The 14,228-nt window shown below is 45.6% G+C and overlaps 1 protein-coding gene across 3 annotated transcripts in view; it reads left to right on the forward strand.

The window, feature by feature from the left end:
* Positions 1-14,228, forward strand: part of ATP10B (ATPase phospholipid transporting 10B (putative)) — an 88,100-nt gene that overhangs the window by 45,580 nt on the left and 28,292 nt on the right. For all 3 annotated transcript variants that reach the window (XM_069484260.1, XM_069484262.1, XM_069484261.1), the window contains 4 exons: positions 6,718-6,909; positions 8,360-8,960; positions 11,771-11,880; positions 13,821-13,947. In XM_069484260.1, the coding sequence (XP_069340361.1) occupies positions 6,718-6,909; positions 8,360-8,960; positions 11,771-11,880; positions 13,821-13,947 (1,030 nt within the window). The remainder of the gene's footprint in view (positions 1-6,717; positions 6,910-8,359; positions 8,961-11,770; positions 11,881-13,820; positions 13,948-14,228) is intronic.

A 14,228-nucleotide genomic window follows, 5' to 3' on the forward strand; every position in this document is an offset into this window, starting at 1 on the left:
AGATCCTTAAAGGAATCCCAGAGAGCTTCTGTGGCAACCCCAGGAGGGTCCCATGGTGCCCACCCCCACCCACCCTTGGCAGGCCCTAAGTTTGCCCGTCTCCACCTGCCTGTCACGCCTGCCCTCACCTGCCCTCACCTGCCCATCTGGCATCGGGTCTGGTCTGATCATCTCTTGGAACCACCAGTGCTTTACCTTCCCTTTGTGAACTCAGGCAGAACTTGCTAAAACCCCCAGGGAACGTTCTATCACATTCTAAAGAAACCGGTTGTTGGATTCCTTGGCACTTTGCTCCAAGCCAAAAATAAAACAAGAATCAACAAGAACAGCAACAACAAAACCTAGGGGTTTTTTTTTTCTTTTTCTTTTACTACAAAAAACAAGGAAGCATCGGTGATTGTCGCCTAATTGCCTGCTATAAACTCTGTGGCTTTAAGGTGGGAGTAATATCCTTATAAAAATGGTGAGTTCTGAGCCAATGTTTAATAGTACTGGCAGATGGAAAATGAAACGCTTTTTTTTTTTTTCCTGGTCTGTAAGCAACCAAGATTTGAGCAGACAGTCTTGGTTTAAAAGTGTCACTTGCAGAATGTTTTTCAGAACCATTAGACCAAAGAATAGCTTCCTAATTGTAAACTCTGCACTGGGGCCAGCAAGTCTCCTCCAAACTTCACCGCTGCTCCCTCTATGGGTATCCCCCCTCCCCCCACAGAGAAAATGCGATAGAGAAGAGCGAAGGTGGTGTCATTGGACCTCTGCCTCCTTTCCCTAACCTTGGCCCTCCTTTCTTTCTTTGGAAGAGATTTTTGCAGCACTCCCAGTCTGCTCCAGATTGGTGGGACAGCCCACACACACACCCGCCCACTGTCGGGTTAGGTAAGAGTCCCGATTTAATTAGCCAAGCACACAAAATCTTTCTGGAAGTGATAGGACCACACAGGGCAGGAATGGGTGAAGCTGATCTATGCTCCTGTTGGCCCCCAGTATCCCAAATGCGGGTGGGGAGTGCAGTTGCAGTGACACTGTTCACAAGAGGTGGGGTCTGGCAAGATCTGGAAAACTTCCCTCTTGCTGGGCCACTGAGTTTTTTCCCTGTGGGCTTATGTCTCATTTGGGAAAAGCTCACCCCAACAATCCATGTGCTCCTACTTGAGTGAACATTTACTAACATTAGGCTTTGCTAGTTCTTTATCCAAACCAAATATCATCAGGGTGACCACTTCCACCCAGGCAAAAATATCACTGCCCTGAGCAATATTTGAGCCTCCAGCTCGCCAGCAACCAGGAAAATCTGTTTCCATGATAGTAATACACCACAGGGTTAAGTATGCAGGAGGAACCCGAGGCCAAATGGTGGAAAAAAAGTATGTGCCTCCCGACCACTGTCCACCTCCTCTGTTCCCACCACTCGGAGACAATCATTATTAGCAGCTCTTGTGCACCCACCCCAGAGGGGTACAGTGGCCCACGAGTGTGGCATACACAGGTGGAAACATACTGTACACACTGTTTTGGACTTCACTTTTTTTTTAACCTAACAAATCTTGGATAATATCTCCTATGTGCAGACAGACAGGTAGCTATTCAGCAGAGAGCTGCTTTGTCTTTTTATTAATGGCTATTAGAATTTGTTGGATGGTTGAGCCATCATCCATCCTGTTTATACGTGCATGAGTTTCTCTACAGTATTAATTCTTAGAGCATAATTGCAAAATTGGCCAGTATGTACATTTTTTTTATTTTGATTGAGTCTTCTAAAGATGTTGTACCAGTTGAGACCCTCACCAACAACAAATAGACCCTCACCAACAACAACTCCTCCCAGTTCTTTAAAATAGACTTTAATTTATTTGATCGGTCAGTCAGTCAACAACCATTCAGAGAGCATCCACTCTATGGCATATACCATGCTAGACACTGGGGATCCTAATATGGCATTGACCCTGACTTCATGAGTGTACAGCCCAATGAAGGGACAAGAAGAGCACCAGTGGCTACAGGACAGTGTTCTCTGTGCTGGGATGCATGGGTGCGGGGGTGCCATGGGAGCTTAGAAGAGGTGCAGCTACATCACACTGGGGCATCAGGGGGGCTTCCTGGAAGGGTCAGCACCTAAGCTGAATTTTAGACTAGATACAAGGTTAACCAGGAGAACGAGGGGATCATCTAGTGGGGAGGAGTTGAGGAGGGCAGGTTGTTGCAGGAGGAAATAATTTATGTAAGCAAGATGGAGAATCGGGGTTCTTAGGAGTAGCTGGAGTGAAAGCTGCATGTTGGGAGAGGAGAATGAGGAGACGGAGACACAGGAGGAACTATGCCACAAAGGGTTTTCTTCCAGGCCCAGGCACCAGAGTTCTCGTTTATTTCCACGGCTGGCTCTGTGGGTTACCGCAGCAGCAAACTGTTGCATCCAATCAGTGACACTCATCAGTGTAAACTTGGGTGAGTTACTATTGAAACTGAGAGAAGAACAGCAGAATGGAGTGTGGCCTACTTTTCCCAGCCTTCAGTGTGGGAACACGCCCCAATCAGAAAGGAAACGGGAGCAATAGTGTAGCCATTGACCTTGCTACGCAAACTGGGGTTCTTGGACCAGCAGCATGAACACCACCTGGGGAGTTGTCAAAAATGCAGATGCTCAGTATTTACTCCAGACCTGCTGAGTTAGAAGCTGCATTTTAATAAGAACTCCGGTTTATTTGTGTGCACGTTAAAATTTGGGAAGTGCTGGCATAGTGCTTAAGGGTTCAGGCTTCGGCATCAGACAGAACTGGATTTAAGTCCCTGTGTATCATTTGTGACTTTGTGACCTTGGGCAAGTTACTTAACTTTGATGAGCTTCATTTCCTTCATAATTAAAATGGAATGTTAGTGGCTGTATCAATGATGATTAGAGGATAGACGTGAAAGCACTTAGCCCAGTGCCTGACTTTGCTGTGCGTTCTCAGTAAGTATCTCTAATGATAGCGATAGAACCCTCGAGGGTGTAGTTAGAGCTCAAAGATCACCTTCCTCAAAGAGGGTGTGTTTGAGTTTTAGGTGTTCTGCAATAGAAAGAAATCCAACCTGTTACGTATCTGGCTGCCACAAAGTTCTAGTTTGAAAACAGGTGGCCCTACAAATCTATATTTCTTTTCCTTTAGAGAAATAGGCCGGACGAAGGGCCAGCAGTAGGTGAGGGCGCTGCTTTCTTTATAGTGTTCTGGGGAGCATGTTCCTAAATATTCATGGGCCATATGGGAAACCAGTGGCCTGGAGCAAAAGGAACCATGAAGAGCCTTGTCCCGCAGGGGAAGGTCTATGGTGACTCGATAAAGGTTAGCTGACATCTGCTCCCAGAACCTGCAGGCTGGGCTGGCTGCCAACCAGAGAGGTGGGCCCTCTGCAGAGAAGATGGTTTTTTAATGCAGTGCTATATATTAAAGAATAGTTTTAACAAAGAAACACCAAGAGTTAACTTGTGGTGAGGTAGCATCCTAGATAGCAGTCAGTCGATCAATGTCTTAAATGTCTGTAATCTGCCAGGCCCCATGGGCCCGTCAGAGACAGTCTCTGCCCTCGTGGCACTTATGGGCTAGAGGGTAAATGAACATGAAATAAATACCTGTTAAATCATTTTAACTGTGTCACAATTTGGAAATGCATGATGCATAGCTTGGAGCAAAGCAGGGCACTGTAAGAGGCTGGGAGTCTGGTGGTGCGAAAGCTGTCCTAGCTCTGACGCTAAGTCAGGCACAACCTCAAGCAGTTCCCTTACTTCCTCTCTGGCACTCAGTTTCATCATCAGAAAAAAAGGGGATTTGGCTTTGATGGCCTCCAAGCTTGTTCCCCAACTCTGGGTATCTGTGTTAAGGGTTAATAGCATCCCACTCACACACACCCCAGAAAAAAATCTATTCTTTGAAAAAGGAAGATTTCCACAATCCCCTTTATAATCTCGTAGACTGTCTGCTGAGGCTTAAAGATATACAAGACCATTTATTGTGCGTGGGATGCCAGATACTAAAGACCCTGGCTGGCAGTCTCAAAGTCCACTTCCTTCTCATGACTTGCCTGGCATGGGGGTTAAAGAGCGCGAATTCTGGAGTCAGACTATCTGGAATCAACTGAAGAAATTCCTCCCACTCACTGTGTGAGCTTGGGCAAGACACTTACCTTCCCCAGCATCAGTTTCCTCATATGAAAGATCAAGGTCATTGGGAGGCTAGCAGCACTTGACAGACGATGTTGCTGCAGGGATGCAATGAGATAGTGGGTGTCCTGCAACATAAACACCACGTGAGTAGCTCTCTCGCTATCACGAGAAGTGAGTTCAGAGTTCCTGGAGTGGGGCTGGTGACCTGATGGCAGGCCCCGAAATCTGGTTCAAGGAGTTTGCAGAGGAGCATTAATAAGAGAACATAGCTATTTGACTGTGACCACAGAAAGGAAAAACTTTGGAGTAGCAATCCAGGTGTCTGAGCTCTGAGTCTGGCTTTACACTGAGGCACTGGGTGACATTGGTTAAATCAGCCTATCTCTCTGGGTTTCAATTCAATTTCAAGTTAGGATTAGTGTCATCTCAATTTGGGACTGTGAGAATCTGGTGAGATCATATAAATGACTTTGCTTGGGAAGGTAGGAAGAGCTTCACACATGTGAGCTCCTGTTTTGAAGACTGCACTCAAAGCCAGAGAGGACGGATAATGCATGTATGTTTCCCAAGCTTTCCAAAAATAACTACTCCACGTGGTATGGATAGTTCACCATTGCTTACAAGGCGATGGAAGGAAATGCAGATTTGATGCAGTTTTATTATTAATAACACTCTTCCTTGTGATGAGCAGACTTTTGTCCTGGAAGTTGTCTTCTTAAGAGGGGTATGAACAAGTTGGGGTGTGAATGTTGACTCGTGGAGAGCACCCCAAATGGAGGCTGGAACTCTTGGAGAGTGTGCGCCCCACTCTAGCGGGATGTATGTGTTTTCTCCCCTCTAGTAGCAGCTCCAGGGAGGACAGAAGCACACTTCTGGAAGTCACTGCATTTGACAGTCAGGAAAAACAGTCTGAGGACTCTTTTCCTGTGAGATTTTTTTTTAAATCTGAACTTGGGTTCTTATTTGTACAACACATTGGCCCTCGGTCTTCACCCTGCGTGAATCAATCAAGATTCCCTCGGTCTATCTTTTTCAACCATTGACTTTCTTCTAAACTATAATTTATCTGTGAACTCTGAACACTGACAGAGATGTTCTTCTGTGAAAGCTTCTTTGCAAAATGGCTTTGTCATATCGAACTATTGAGAGCTGGTGTTGGCTTGAGCTTCGGCTTCAAACAAAGCTGTCATTAGAGCTCTAAAAGATACAGCCTCGTGGAAAATTCAATCTCTCTATCTGGGAGGCTCTTACCTTATCTCTAGGGAGATTAAACATGGACCTAAGAAAAGTGAATTTAAAATATAGGTCAAGTCAAGATGCCGGTGGGGAGGTAGGCAGAGCGTAACACCACCGCTGCCGCCAGCACCTCTGCTCCAGTTGTTTCTGGGTCTTCAAGGTCTCACCACCTGGGAGAAGCTGTCAGGGCATCAGATCCTTGGGAGGAATAGAGAAGGCAGAGCAACAGAAAATAAATAAACAAACAAATAATAAAAGAAGAGACAGGTCAATACACGGAGAATTCCAAAGGGATAGTTCAAGTGGCAATTTCTACAAAGATGGAAAAAATTGGAAACCCATGAGTTAGATCCAGCAGAGAGAGAGAGAGAGAGAGAGAGAGAAAGAAGAAAAGAAAAGAACAAAAGAGAAAAGAAAAGAAAGGGGAAAATGTTATGCATCATGTCTGCTTTATCTTGAAAAATCAAGAGATTTGGCCAACTGAACCAGCATCGGAGCATTTCACTCAGCAAAGCAGTCGCCACCCTCAGATAGGGTAGGACCCAGATCTCACCACTGCCCCATCCCACCATGTCCTCATCAGTACCGTGACCCACATCCCTTTCACCTTACATGCCTGACTCCTGTGGACATTCTGAGTTCAAGAACCTGCCATTGTGGCTCAAAAAAAGAGAGAATTCTTGTGAGCTGAATACGATCCCATGAACAGGTGGGATTTCTCATGGTTATTGAATTCTGGGTAGGATTTTGGTAGATAAAAGGATTTTTCAGACGAAGTGTGCTCATAGAGGGAGAGGTACATCCAGGAGGCAACAAACAGACCCCTGGGCTGAGCTGAGAGTCCACGTTGGGAAGTGTTGGGAGTGGAGATGCAAACTGCCAAAGAATCTAAATGTCAAGTGGATTGATTGTGCTAACAAGGGAGAGCTCCTGAAGGTTTTCTGAGGTCAAGGAGGAAAATGGAGTTTTAGGAAGATTGCACTCCACATACCTATGAAAGGTTAAAAAGAAAAAAGGTGAGAGGCAGCAACGTTGGTTAGAGGCTGATGCAGAAATCCAGGATAGAGGGTCTGAGCATGGCTGGAAGCAGCAGGAATGGGTGCTAACTGGTGGGGAGTTGCTGGGAGGTAAGAACTGGCAGTTGATGGACATGTGGGGTTGAGGAGCAAGAAGAAATCAAACAAGAATGGGCAATGATCAGGCCTGTGGGTGAGGGGAACATGCAGGATGCAAGACTGCAGTGTAGACTGTATCATCCTTTCCCTGGCCATGCAAAGAATCTGCTGCAGGGCCCTTCCTTCCCAGGACCTTCAGGAAAGGCTCTCACTCAGGCCTTTTTCTTCCAGGAAAAAGATGTGACTCCAGATAGAAACCTACTGACCAAGGTTCGAGATGCTGCCCTCTGGCTGGAGACCTTGTCAGACAGCAGACCCACCAAGCGTTCCCTCTCCACCGCCTCCTCCATTGCTGACTTCTTCCTCGCCCTAACCATCTGCAACTCTGTCATGGTGTCCACAACCACCAAGCCCAGGCAGAGGGTAAGGACGGGTGAAGATTGGGGGTGGAGGGGAGGGGAGATAGGGAAGTAGAAGGCAGGGCGGGGGTGACGTGGGAAGCCCTGATCAAGGAGACATGATGCCGGGGTCCTGGCCGTGGTGTCACCATTCCATCACTGTGAGAACCGGAACAGATCTCATACCCTCTCTGAATCTGTTTCTTCATTTTTAAATAAAATTGAAGATGTTATCTATGAGCTCTTTGTCTAGCTTTCAAACTTTGTCTTTCTGTCCGCAGGGTAGCTATTAAGGGTTAATATTTACTCAGCACTTGGCTTTGTGCCAAGCCTCATGCTAAAAACTTTACCTGCATTATCATTTAATTCTCACAGCCCAACAACTCTATGAGTTGATATGTCCTTGGTCCTAACAAATAAGAAAATGGCAGCTCAGAGAACTTGGGTAACTTAACAAAGGATGTACAATCAACACATGGCAGAACCATCCATGTGACTCCATAACAACTCCTAATAGCACTGTGACACTGCTCTCTGCTTTTATTTATACATAGGGGCTCAAAATAATTAATACTGTGATGTTCTTCCTGGAAATAATGCAGTCAGATCGTCATTTATGTAGAGTTATACTTTGAAATCTACTGAAGGTAGATTTGTCTTCAATTTTCCACAAACTCTCAGCCAAGCTTCTCCCTTGTGGAGTCACTGACAGGCATAATTAAGTGGTACAACTCGTGTCTATGAAACCAAGACAAGAGGGTTCACTCATGTCTACACCACAGCCTTTCCTTACTATAACCAGATTCTAAACCACCCTGAAAAGTCACCAGGTTATCAGAGGTCTTCAGGGAGTTTGGGGAGACAGAAAGTATTATCTGAGAAATTAACTGTATTTTTGAGAAGCGAAGAAGTGACATTTTAAGGACAATACCTGACTCCCAATTTCCAAGTTAACAAGGGAGCTTTAGGTGGCAGAGAGCTCCAGAGCCCAGTCTCTGGGCCAGGCAGACCCAGCTTTGAGACCAAGCTCTCCTCCCTGCACATGGGTGATCATGGCCAATTTATTTAACTTCTTTGTGGGATAATGGTAGTATCCCACAGAGCTGCTGAGAGAATGAAATGAGATACCACACACTAAGATGAAGTAGAAAAGGTATGGTAAGTATTAAAGAAATGTGAACTCTCATCTCCTTTTCTTTCTTTTGCCCATGCTCAGAATAGGATGATCAAAAGATAGAGGGAAATGAGCACTGCCAACCCCAAGAATGTCAGGGCTGAAAGGAAACATCTGCCCTAACTCCCTCATTTTATGGCTAGGTAAACTGAGGCCCACAGAGGAGAAGAGATTTGCCCACGATCACAAAATGCCTGAATAGTCCACCTATTGCAAAATTGCCTTCACATTCTGCATAAGACAGCTTGATAGTATTTCCAGCGTTGAAAGTAATGCTCTACTTTCCTCTTTTGGCCACAAGGTCAGCATCCCACCCTCATCCAAGGCTCTGGGGATGTCCCTGGAGAAGATTCATCAGCTACTCCAGAGGTTGAAGCTATCGAGCCTCAGCCAGTCATTCTCGTCCACTGCGCCCTCTGACACAGACCTGGGGGAGAGCCTGGGGGCCAACGTGCCCACCCCAGACTCGGATGAGAGAGATGATGCGTCTGTGTGCAGTGGAGGCTACTCTACCGATGGTGGCTACAGGAGCAGCATGTGGGACCAAGGCGACAGTCTGGGTTCTGGGTCGGGCACACCTTCGGAGGAGGTGCTGGCAGCCCCGGCTCCAGGCCTGGCTGGGCCCGAGCTCTGTTACGAGGCCGAGAGCCCTGACGAGGCGGCCCTTGTACATGCTGCCCATGCCTACAGCTTCACGCTGGTGTCCCGGACACCTGAGCAGGTGACCGTGCGCCTGCCCCAGGGCATCTGTCTCACCTTCGACCTCCTCTGCACCCTGGGCTTTGACTCTGTTAGGAAGAGAATGTCTGTGGTTGTGAGGCACCCCCTGACTGGTGAGATCATCGTCTACACCAAGGGCGCTGACTCGGTCATCATGGACCTGCTGGAAGACCCAGCCTGCGGTGAGTCCTGCCTCACCAGGGCTCCGGGGACAAAGGGCTCTGGAGTTTAAGAGGCAGTGTGCAATGGGAATCAGGAGCCCGGGTTACAGTGCCACCTGGCCCAGCAGGTCCTAACTGGAATATAGGCCCACAAGATGCTCTCCTCAAAGCAAGACCCTTAGAACACACTGTATGTTACATCTCCTTGGCCTAGAGAATCACAGTGTCCATTAGCATGTTAAAGACTATACAGTCTTGGCTGGGCACGGTGGCTCACGCCTGTAATTCTAGCACTCTGGGAGGCCGAGGCGGGAAGATCGCTTGAGGTCAGGAGTTCGAGACCAGCCTGAGCAAGAGCGAGACCCTGTCTCTACTAAAAAAATAGAAAGAAATGATCTGGACAGCTAAAAATATATATAGAAAAAAATTACCTGGGCATGGTGGCACATGCCTGTAGTCCCAGCTACTTGGGAGGCTGAGGCAGGAGGATTGCTTGAGCCCAGGAGTTTGAGGTTGCTGTGAGCTAGGCTGATGCCACAGCACTCTAGCCCAGGCAACAGAGCGAGACTCTGTCTCAAAAAAAAAAAAAAAAAAAGACTATACAGTCTTATAGCAGAGAAACATCTTTATCTTTATTGATCCCAATTTCCAGTTTTCCAAACCCATTTAAACATGGATTATTCACACACAATTTTTTGCACAAGAATGTCTATTAACGTACCCTAGAACACACTGTGGTCCTAACTCTTCATTTTGGTGAAAATCCAAATCAACCTATAAAAAGAAGTGACTTAGCAGAGGTGACACAGCTAACATCCTGAATTTCTGTTCAGATCTTGTTTCATGCTGCCAGAATCCTGCATCGGGCTCAGGGCACTCTGGGAAGCCTCAGGTGTCCTTCTTTCTCATCCTTTTCCCCCGCCTTCCCCACATAGATTTTTCATAAACTTGCACTGAGCCAAAAAAATGTTCCAAAGTCCGTCCATGTCATTGTCCGATTTTGGAGCGGCATGAATTAGTGTGCAGCCGCTTTCTGATTGCTAACAAGGCAAAGACAGTTATGGGGCTATGATTCTCCCAGGATAGTAGATTGTAGCCAAGCTTTAGAATCACCCAGGCAGCCCTGTGCCTCCCGCATTATCAGCCGTGGATCGGGGCCAAGAGGTTCGTGGGGATTGATTAGTGTTTAGAATGAGAAGGAAGCTAATTAGTTCTCTTTATCCCAGACTCTGGCAGACAAGTAAATTCAGTGCTTTTGAGTTAAGGGGCCTGTCCCTGGGCAGCAGCCATCTGAGCAGCTCTGGAGATGTTTCTTTATTTGCTCCTCATCTGATTGCAAAATAGATTAGAGACATTTCCAATAAAAGGCACATACACAATGTTACTCTGAGAATTAAGAAGCAAAACTTTGAATGGGGGCGGGGGGAATAACCCCAGGTTTAACAATATTTATGGTGCTTGAATATTCAATTTGACGTGGAGGTTCCTGGCAGCCTGAGTGAAAAGGTAAATTCAAAGGCTGGCAAATAGAAAACAGAAAAGGTTTAATCTCAGGAGCTGGTGTCTTTCAAAATAAAACATTGTAAATAGCACTCCATAAGAAAACGCACAAATGAAGACTGTGTTTAAGTCACCAGGAAAACAGGAGCACCTGAAAAATGAATCACAGTGTCCATTAGCATATTAAGTAAATAATATCATTATTAAAATAGTCTTTGAAAGTATTTTTATATTACATAAAAACAGCCTTAGAGTAGTATCATGGAAAAAATTAGAATTTTGTTGGGCTTCCCTATACTTACCTCATTATTAAGAATTATATTTTTAATTTTCCATTAAATGCAAGGAAATGGGGTGCACAAATTCTGTTCACTACGAGGCCTTCTAAGAATCGCAAACCAGCCCTAGTTAAATAAAAAAAATTCTAAAGTCTTTCCCAAGCTCAGCTTTACAAAGTGCTGTGATTGATAAGTGATACCGGTGGCAGCTTAGATAAAGAAAATGGTTTGACATCAATTCCCCATACACATTAGCCAATCCAGGCTTAGAACTTCTTATTATAGAATTAAATAGATAGAAGAACTGAAATTTCAAGAGAAAAAAAAACAAATTACTTCTGACAGAAACTTATGTAGTACTTCACAAAGGGGACTTTGAGCAACACACTAAAATATTTTTCACGCTAGATTTACAGGAAATGCAAAAAAAAAAAAGTGTTTTCTAAGACCATTTCTTGCGTAGGAAAAAAGCCTAACTCAGCAAACCCAATGCAGTGAAGAACTTAGCTAGTGAGATCCAGGTTTGTGGCTGTCTTGTGATCTAATTTGGCACAAGAACCGAAGTAGATGACAGACAGGACAATAGTCTAAGACTGAGAACAGTTTCCAGAGTCAGGTGGCCATCCAAGGCTAAGGTGGTGACACAAAACACCTTAGGTGACAATAAAGGTTCAGACTTCTGGTGCCCTGATTCTTCGGGGCTTCAATTGGACCTGAGAATCTCTAGTATTTGATTAAGTTCCCAGGTGATTCTCATGAAAACAAGTGCTTGGGAGTGGTACCTTAGACCACCTACCTTCCTTAAATAGCATTTTTCTCAGCCAGGCCTTTGACGACAAGATAAGGAGAGCGGGCCATGTCAGGACTCCTGGAGTTGTCACCTGCTAGGCCAACCTGACAGCCAGGAGAGCTCCTCTGTGTTTCTAGGGTGGGCTGTGAAGGGAATTCCTTCTCTAAAGCATTTGCAGCCATCTGGGAAGATCCTAGGGTGTTGGGGATGGGGACCTCTAAGCATTTGTACATGGCCTCATGGGGACAATGACTATTTCACAGTGACTAACACGGATGTGGAAAAGAAGCTGAAGAAAATCCAAGCCCGGACCCAAAAGCACCTGGACTTGTATGCAAGGGATGGTCTGCGCACACTATGTATCGCCAAGAAGGTCAGAACAAACCCTTCCAAGTGTGCTCCGAATGTCATTGCTCAGTGGCCTCAACCCTGCTTCTGTCTTATTTTCTTTATAAAAGATCCTTAGAGTTGGTCGTTTTAATATTTTCAAGATTAGCTATTCTGACTCACCACAAAAACCCGTAACTAACCATTTTCCGGGAGCAGAGGTCCCATATCAGTGTGGCTTTGTCATTTCCTGCTTTTCATTAATAGGTAACCCATAATTTATAAGGTAATTTAAGTTATAATTTTGTCTTCAAAGGATTATTCTTTTAAAATTTGCACTATTTGCCTAAACTTAAATTTGGGGGGCTTTTTTTGTATTCACATAAAAACCTAGATTTCTGGTTTCTCTTGAAAATTTAGAGGATCTGGCAAACTTTCCATTTTTTAATGGTAGCGATCAACTACAACCAGGCAGCAGTCAATTCCTTTGATGAGAGATATGTTCAGTTGTGTTCTGCACTTGGCCATAGTCCCTACCACTCCCTATTGCATTGCCCTCGGCCTAGGTATAGTCATGTATATTATCCACCTCATGCTCTGCAGATCTTTGGCTTTGTAGCCCCTGTAAGAGAGGCAGACAATGAGTGCTGTGAATCACAGAGCAAGGGCATCTAATGAGGCACCTAAAATCTAGTAGGGGTGCTATGATGGGCGTACATTTCTAGGTAGCTAGAGTGGTTTCCCCTCCATAAATCCCCAGGGCTCTGCATCTCTTTGACAGTGCTTAATACAGTATTGAAGTTGAGCACCTACTTTAAAGCCAGACCCACCTGGGTGAAAGTCTCAATATCACTACTTTTAGATATGTGACCTTAATTGAATTTCATCTCTCTAAGTTTTAGCTATAAAATGGTGCTAATCCTTCCTACCTCATGCAGTTTTCATGGAGAATAACTAAGGTAACACGTGCACAGCATCTGGGACAGCGATGAATCCTTAATACCACGCTATGCATTGGAATTATACCCTTACCACCTTCTACTTTCCATTGAAGTTATTTATGCATGTTTTGCCTCCCCTAAGATACTGTGCATTCCTCAGAAGCAAAAGGCCTACTTTTGTCGCTTGGGTTTTCCCTATGGTACTATGCAGAGGGACTCAAGGAATATTTGATGCTTGGACAAAAGATTCCTTCATTGCTATAAGAGACAGTGTGCATGCAATGCCAACACAAGGGTCTGAGAGTGCTATGGGACTCCAAGGGAGGACGATGTGGATTCTGCCAGCTCTCAGGCACCGCCAGTGTGTGACACCATGCCTGCTGGCGTGGTCGGCAGGCTGCGCAAGATCTGGCTGCTGCTCTTCTTTCCAGCCTCATTTCTGAACCTTCTCCACCTTGATTTCCATCCTCCCACCACCTGATCTATTCAAGGAACAGAAAGAAGGGCAAGTCCATTGCTGTTTCCCAGCCTTTGCACTTGGTCTTCTCCAGGACTGACCCCCTCTTGTCCTTGAATCTTAGCTTTCATGTCACCTTATCGGGGAGACCTGAACATCCAAAAGAAAGCAGCACCCCCTGCCCTACAGTTATTCCCCCATCCCATTATACTCCATTGTATCACCCTGATTTTCTGCATAGCACCCCTTGAAATGATCTATTCTTTTAAATTTTATGCTTGGATATTATCTCACACCCTCCACCAGACATAAGCCCAGGCATACAGGGACCTTGTCTGCCTTGATCATCTCCAGTGCCCTGCACACAGTAAGGGCTTAATGGATGCTTGGTGGTAATGGGATGTAAGGGTCAATCTTCATGGATTCAGGCATTCAAAAACAATATCAAGGAGGAGAAAGCCCCATCTAATTATTAATATGTAATGAGGTTCAAACAGGCCCATGGGAGGCCCAGTAGATAGGGAAGGGGGAGGGAATTCTCTTGCCAACCCACCTGAGATTGCTAAAGAGCATTTTCCTGTCCCATAGGTCATAAGTGAAGAGGACTTCCAGAAGTGGGCCAGTTCCCGGCGTGAGGCCGAGGCATCCCTCGAAAACCGAGATGAGCTTCTAATGGAGACAGCACAGGATCTGGAGAATAAACTCACCTTACTCGGTAGCTAAAAATAAGTCATCATTATATGAAGAAAAGGAAAGCAGAAAGTTGGGAAGGAAGTTCTTGGCCCTGATTCTGACACTGCTACAAATATGTCTCAATTAGCAGCCTTTCCTGGGGTGCCCTTCCAGGCATTTGGCATGAATGGGCTGTGCCAATACCCAACCCAGACTCCATACACAGCTTCCTGAGGATGCCCTGGGAGCGTTACTGTGCTCTCTGCAGGAGGAAGCTGCTGAGTTTGGCTCCTTCTCCAACAGCACACTCCTCCATTCATTTAG

Source organism: Eulemur rufifrons, chromosome 10, assembly GCF_041146395.1.
Source record: "Eulemur rufifrons isolate Redbay chromosome 10, OSU_ERuf_1, whole genome shotgun sequence".
NCBI classification, from domain to species: Eukaryota; Metazoa; Chordata; class Mammalia; order Primates; family Lemuridae; genus Eulemur; species Eulemur rufifrons.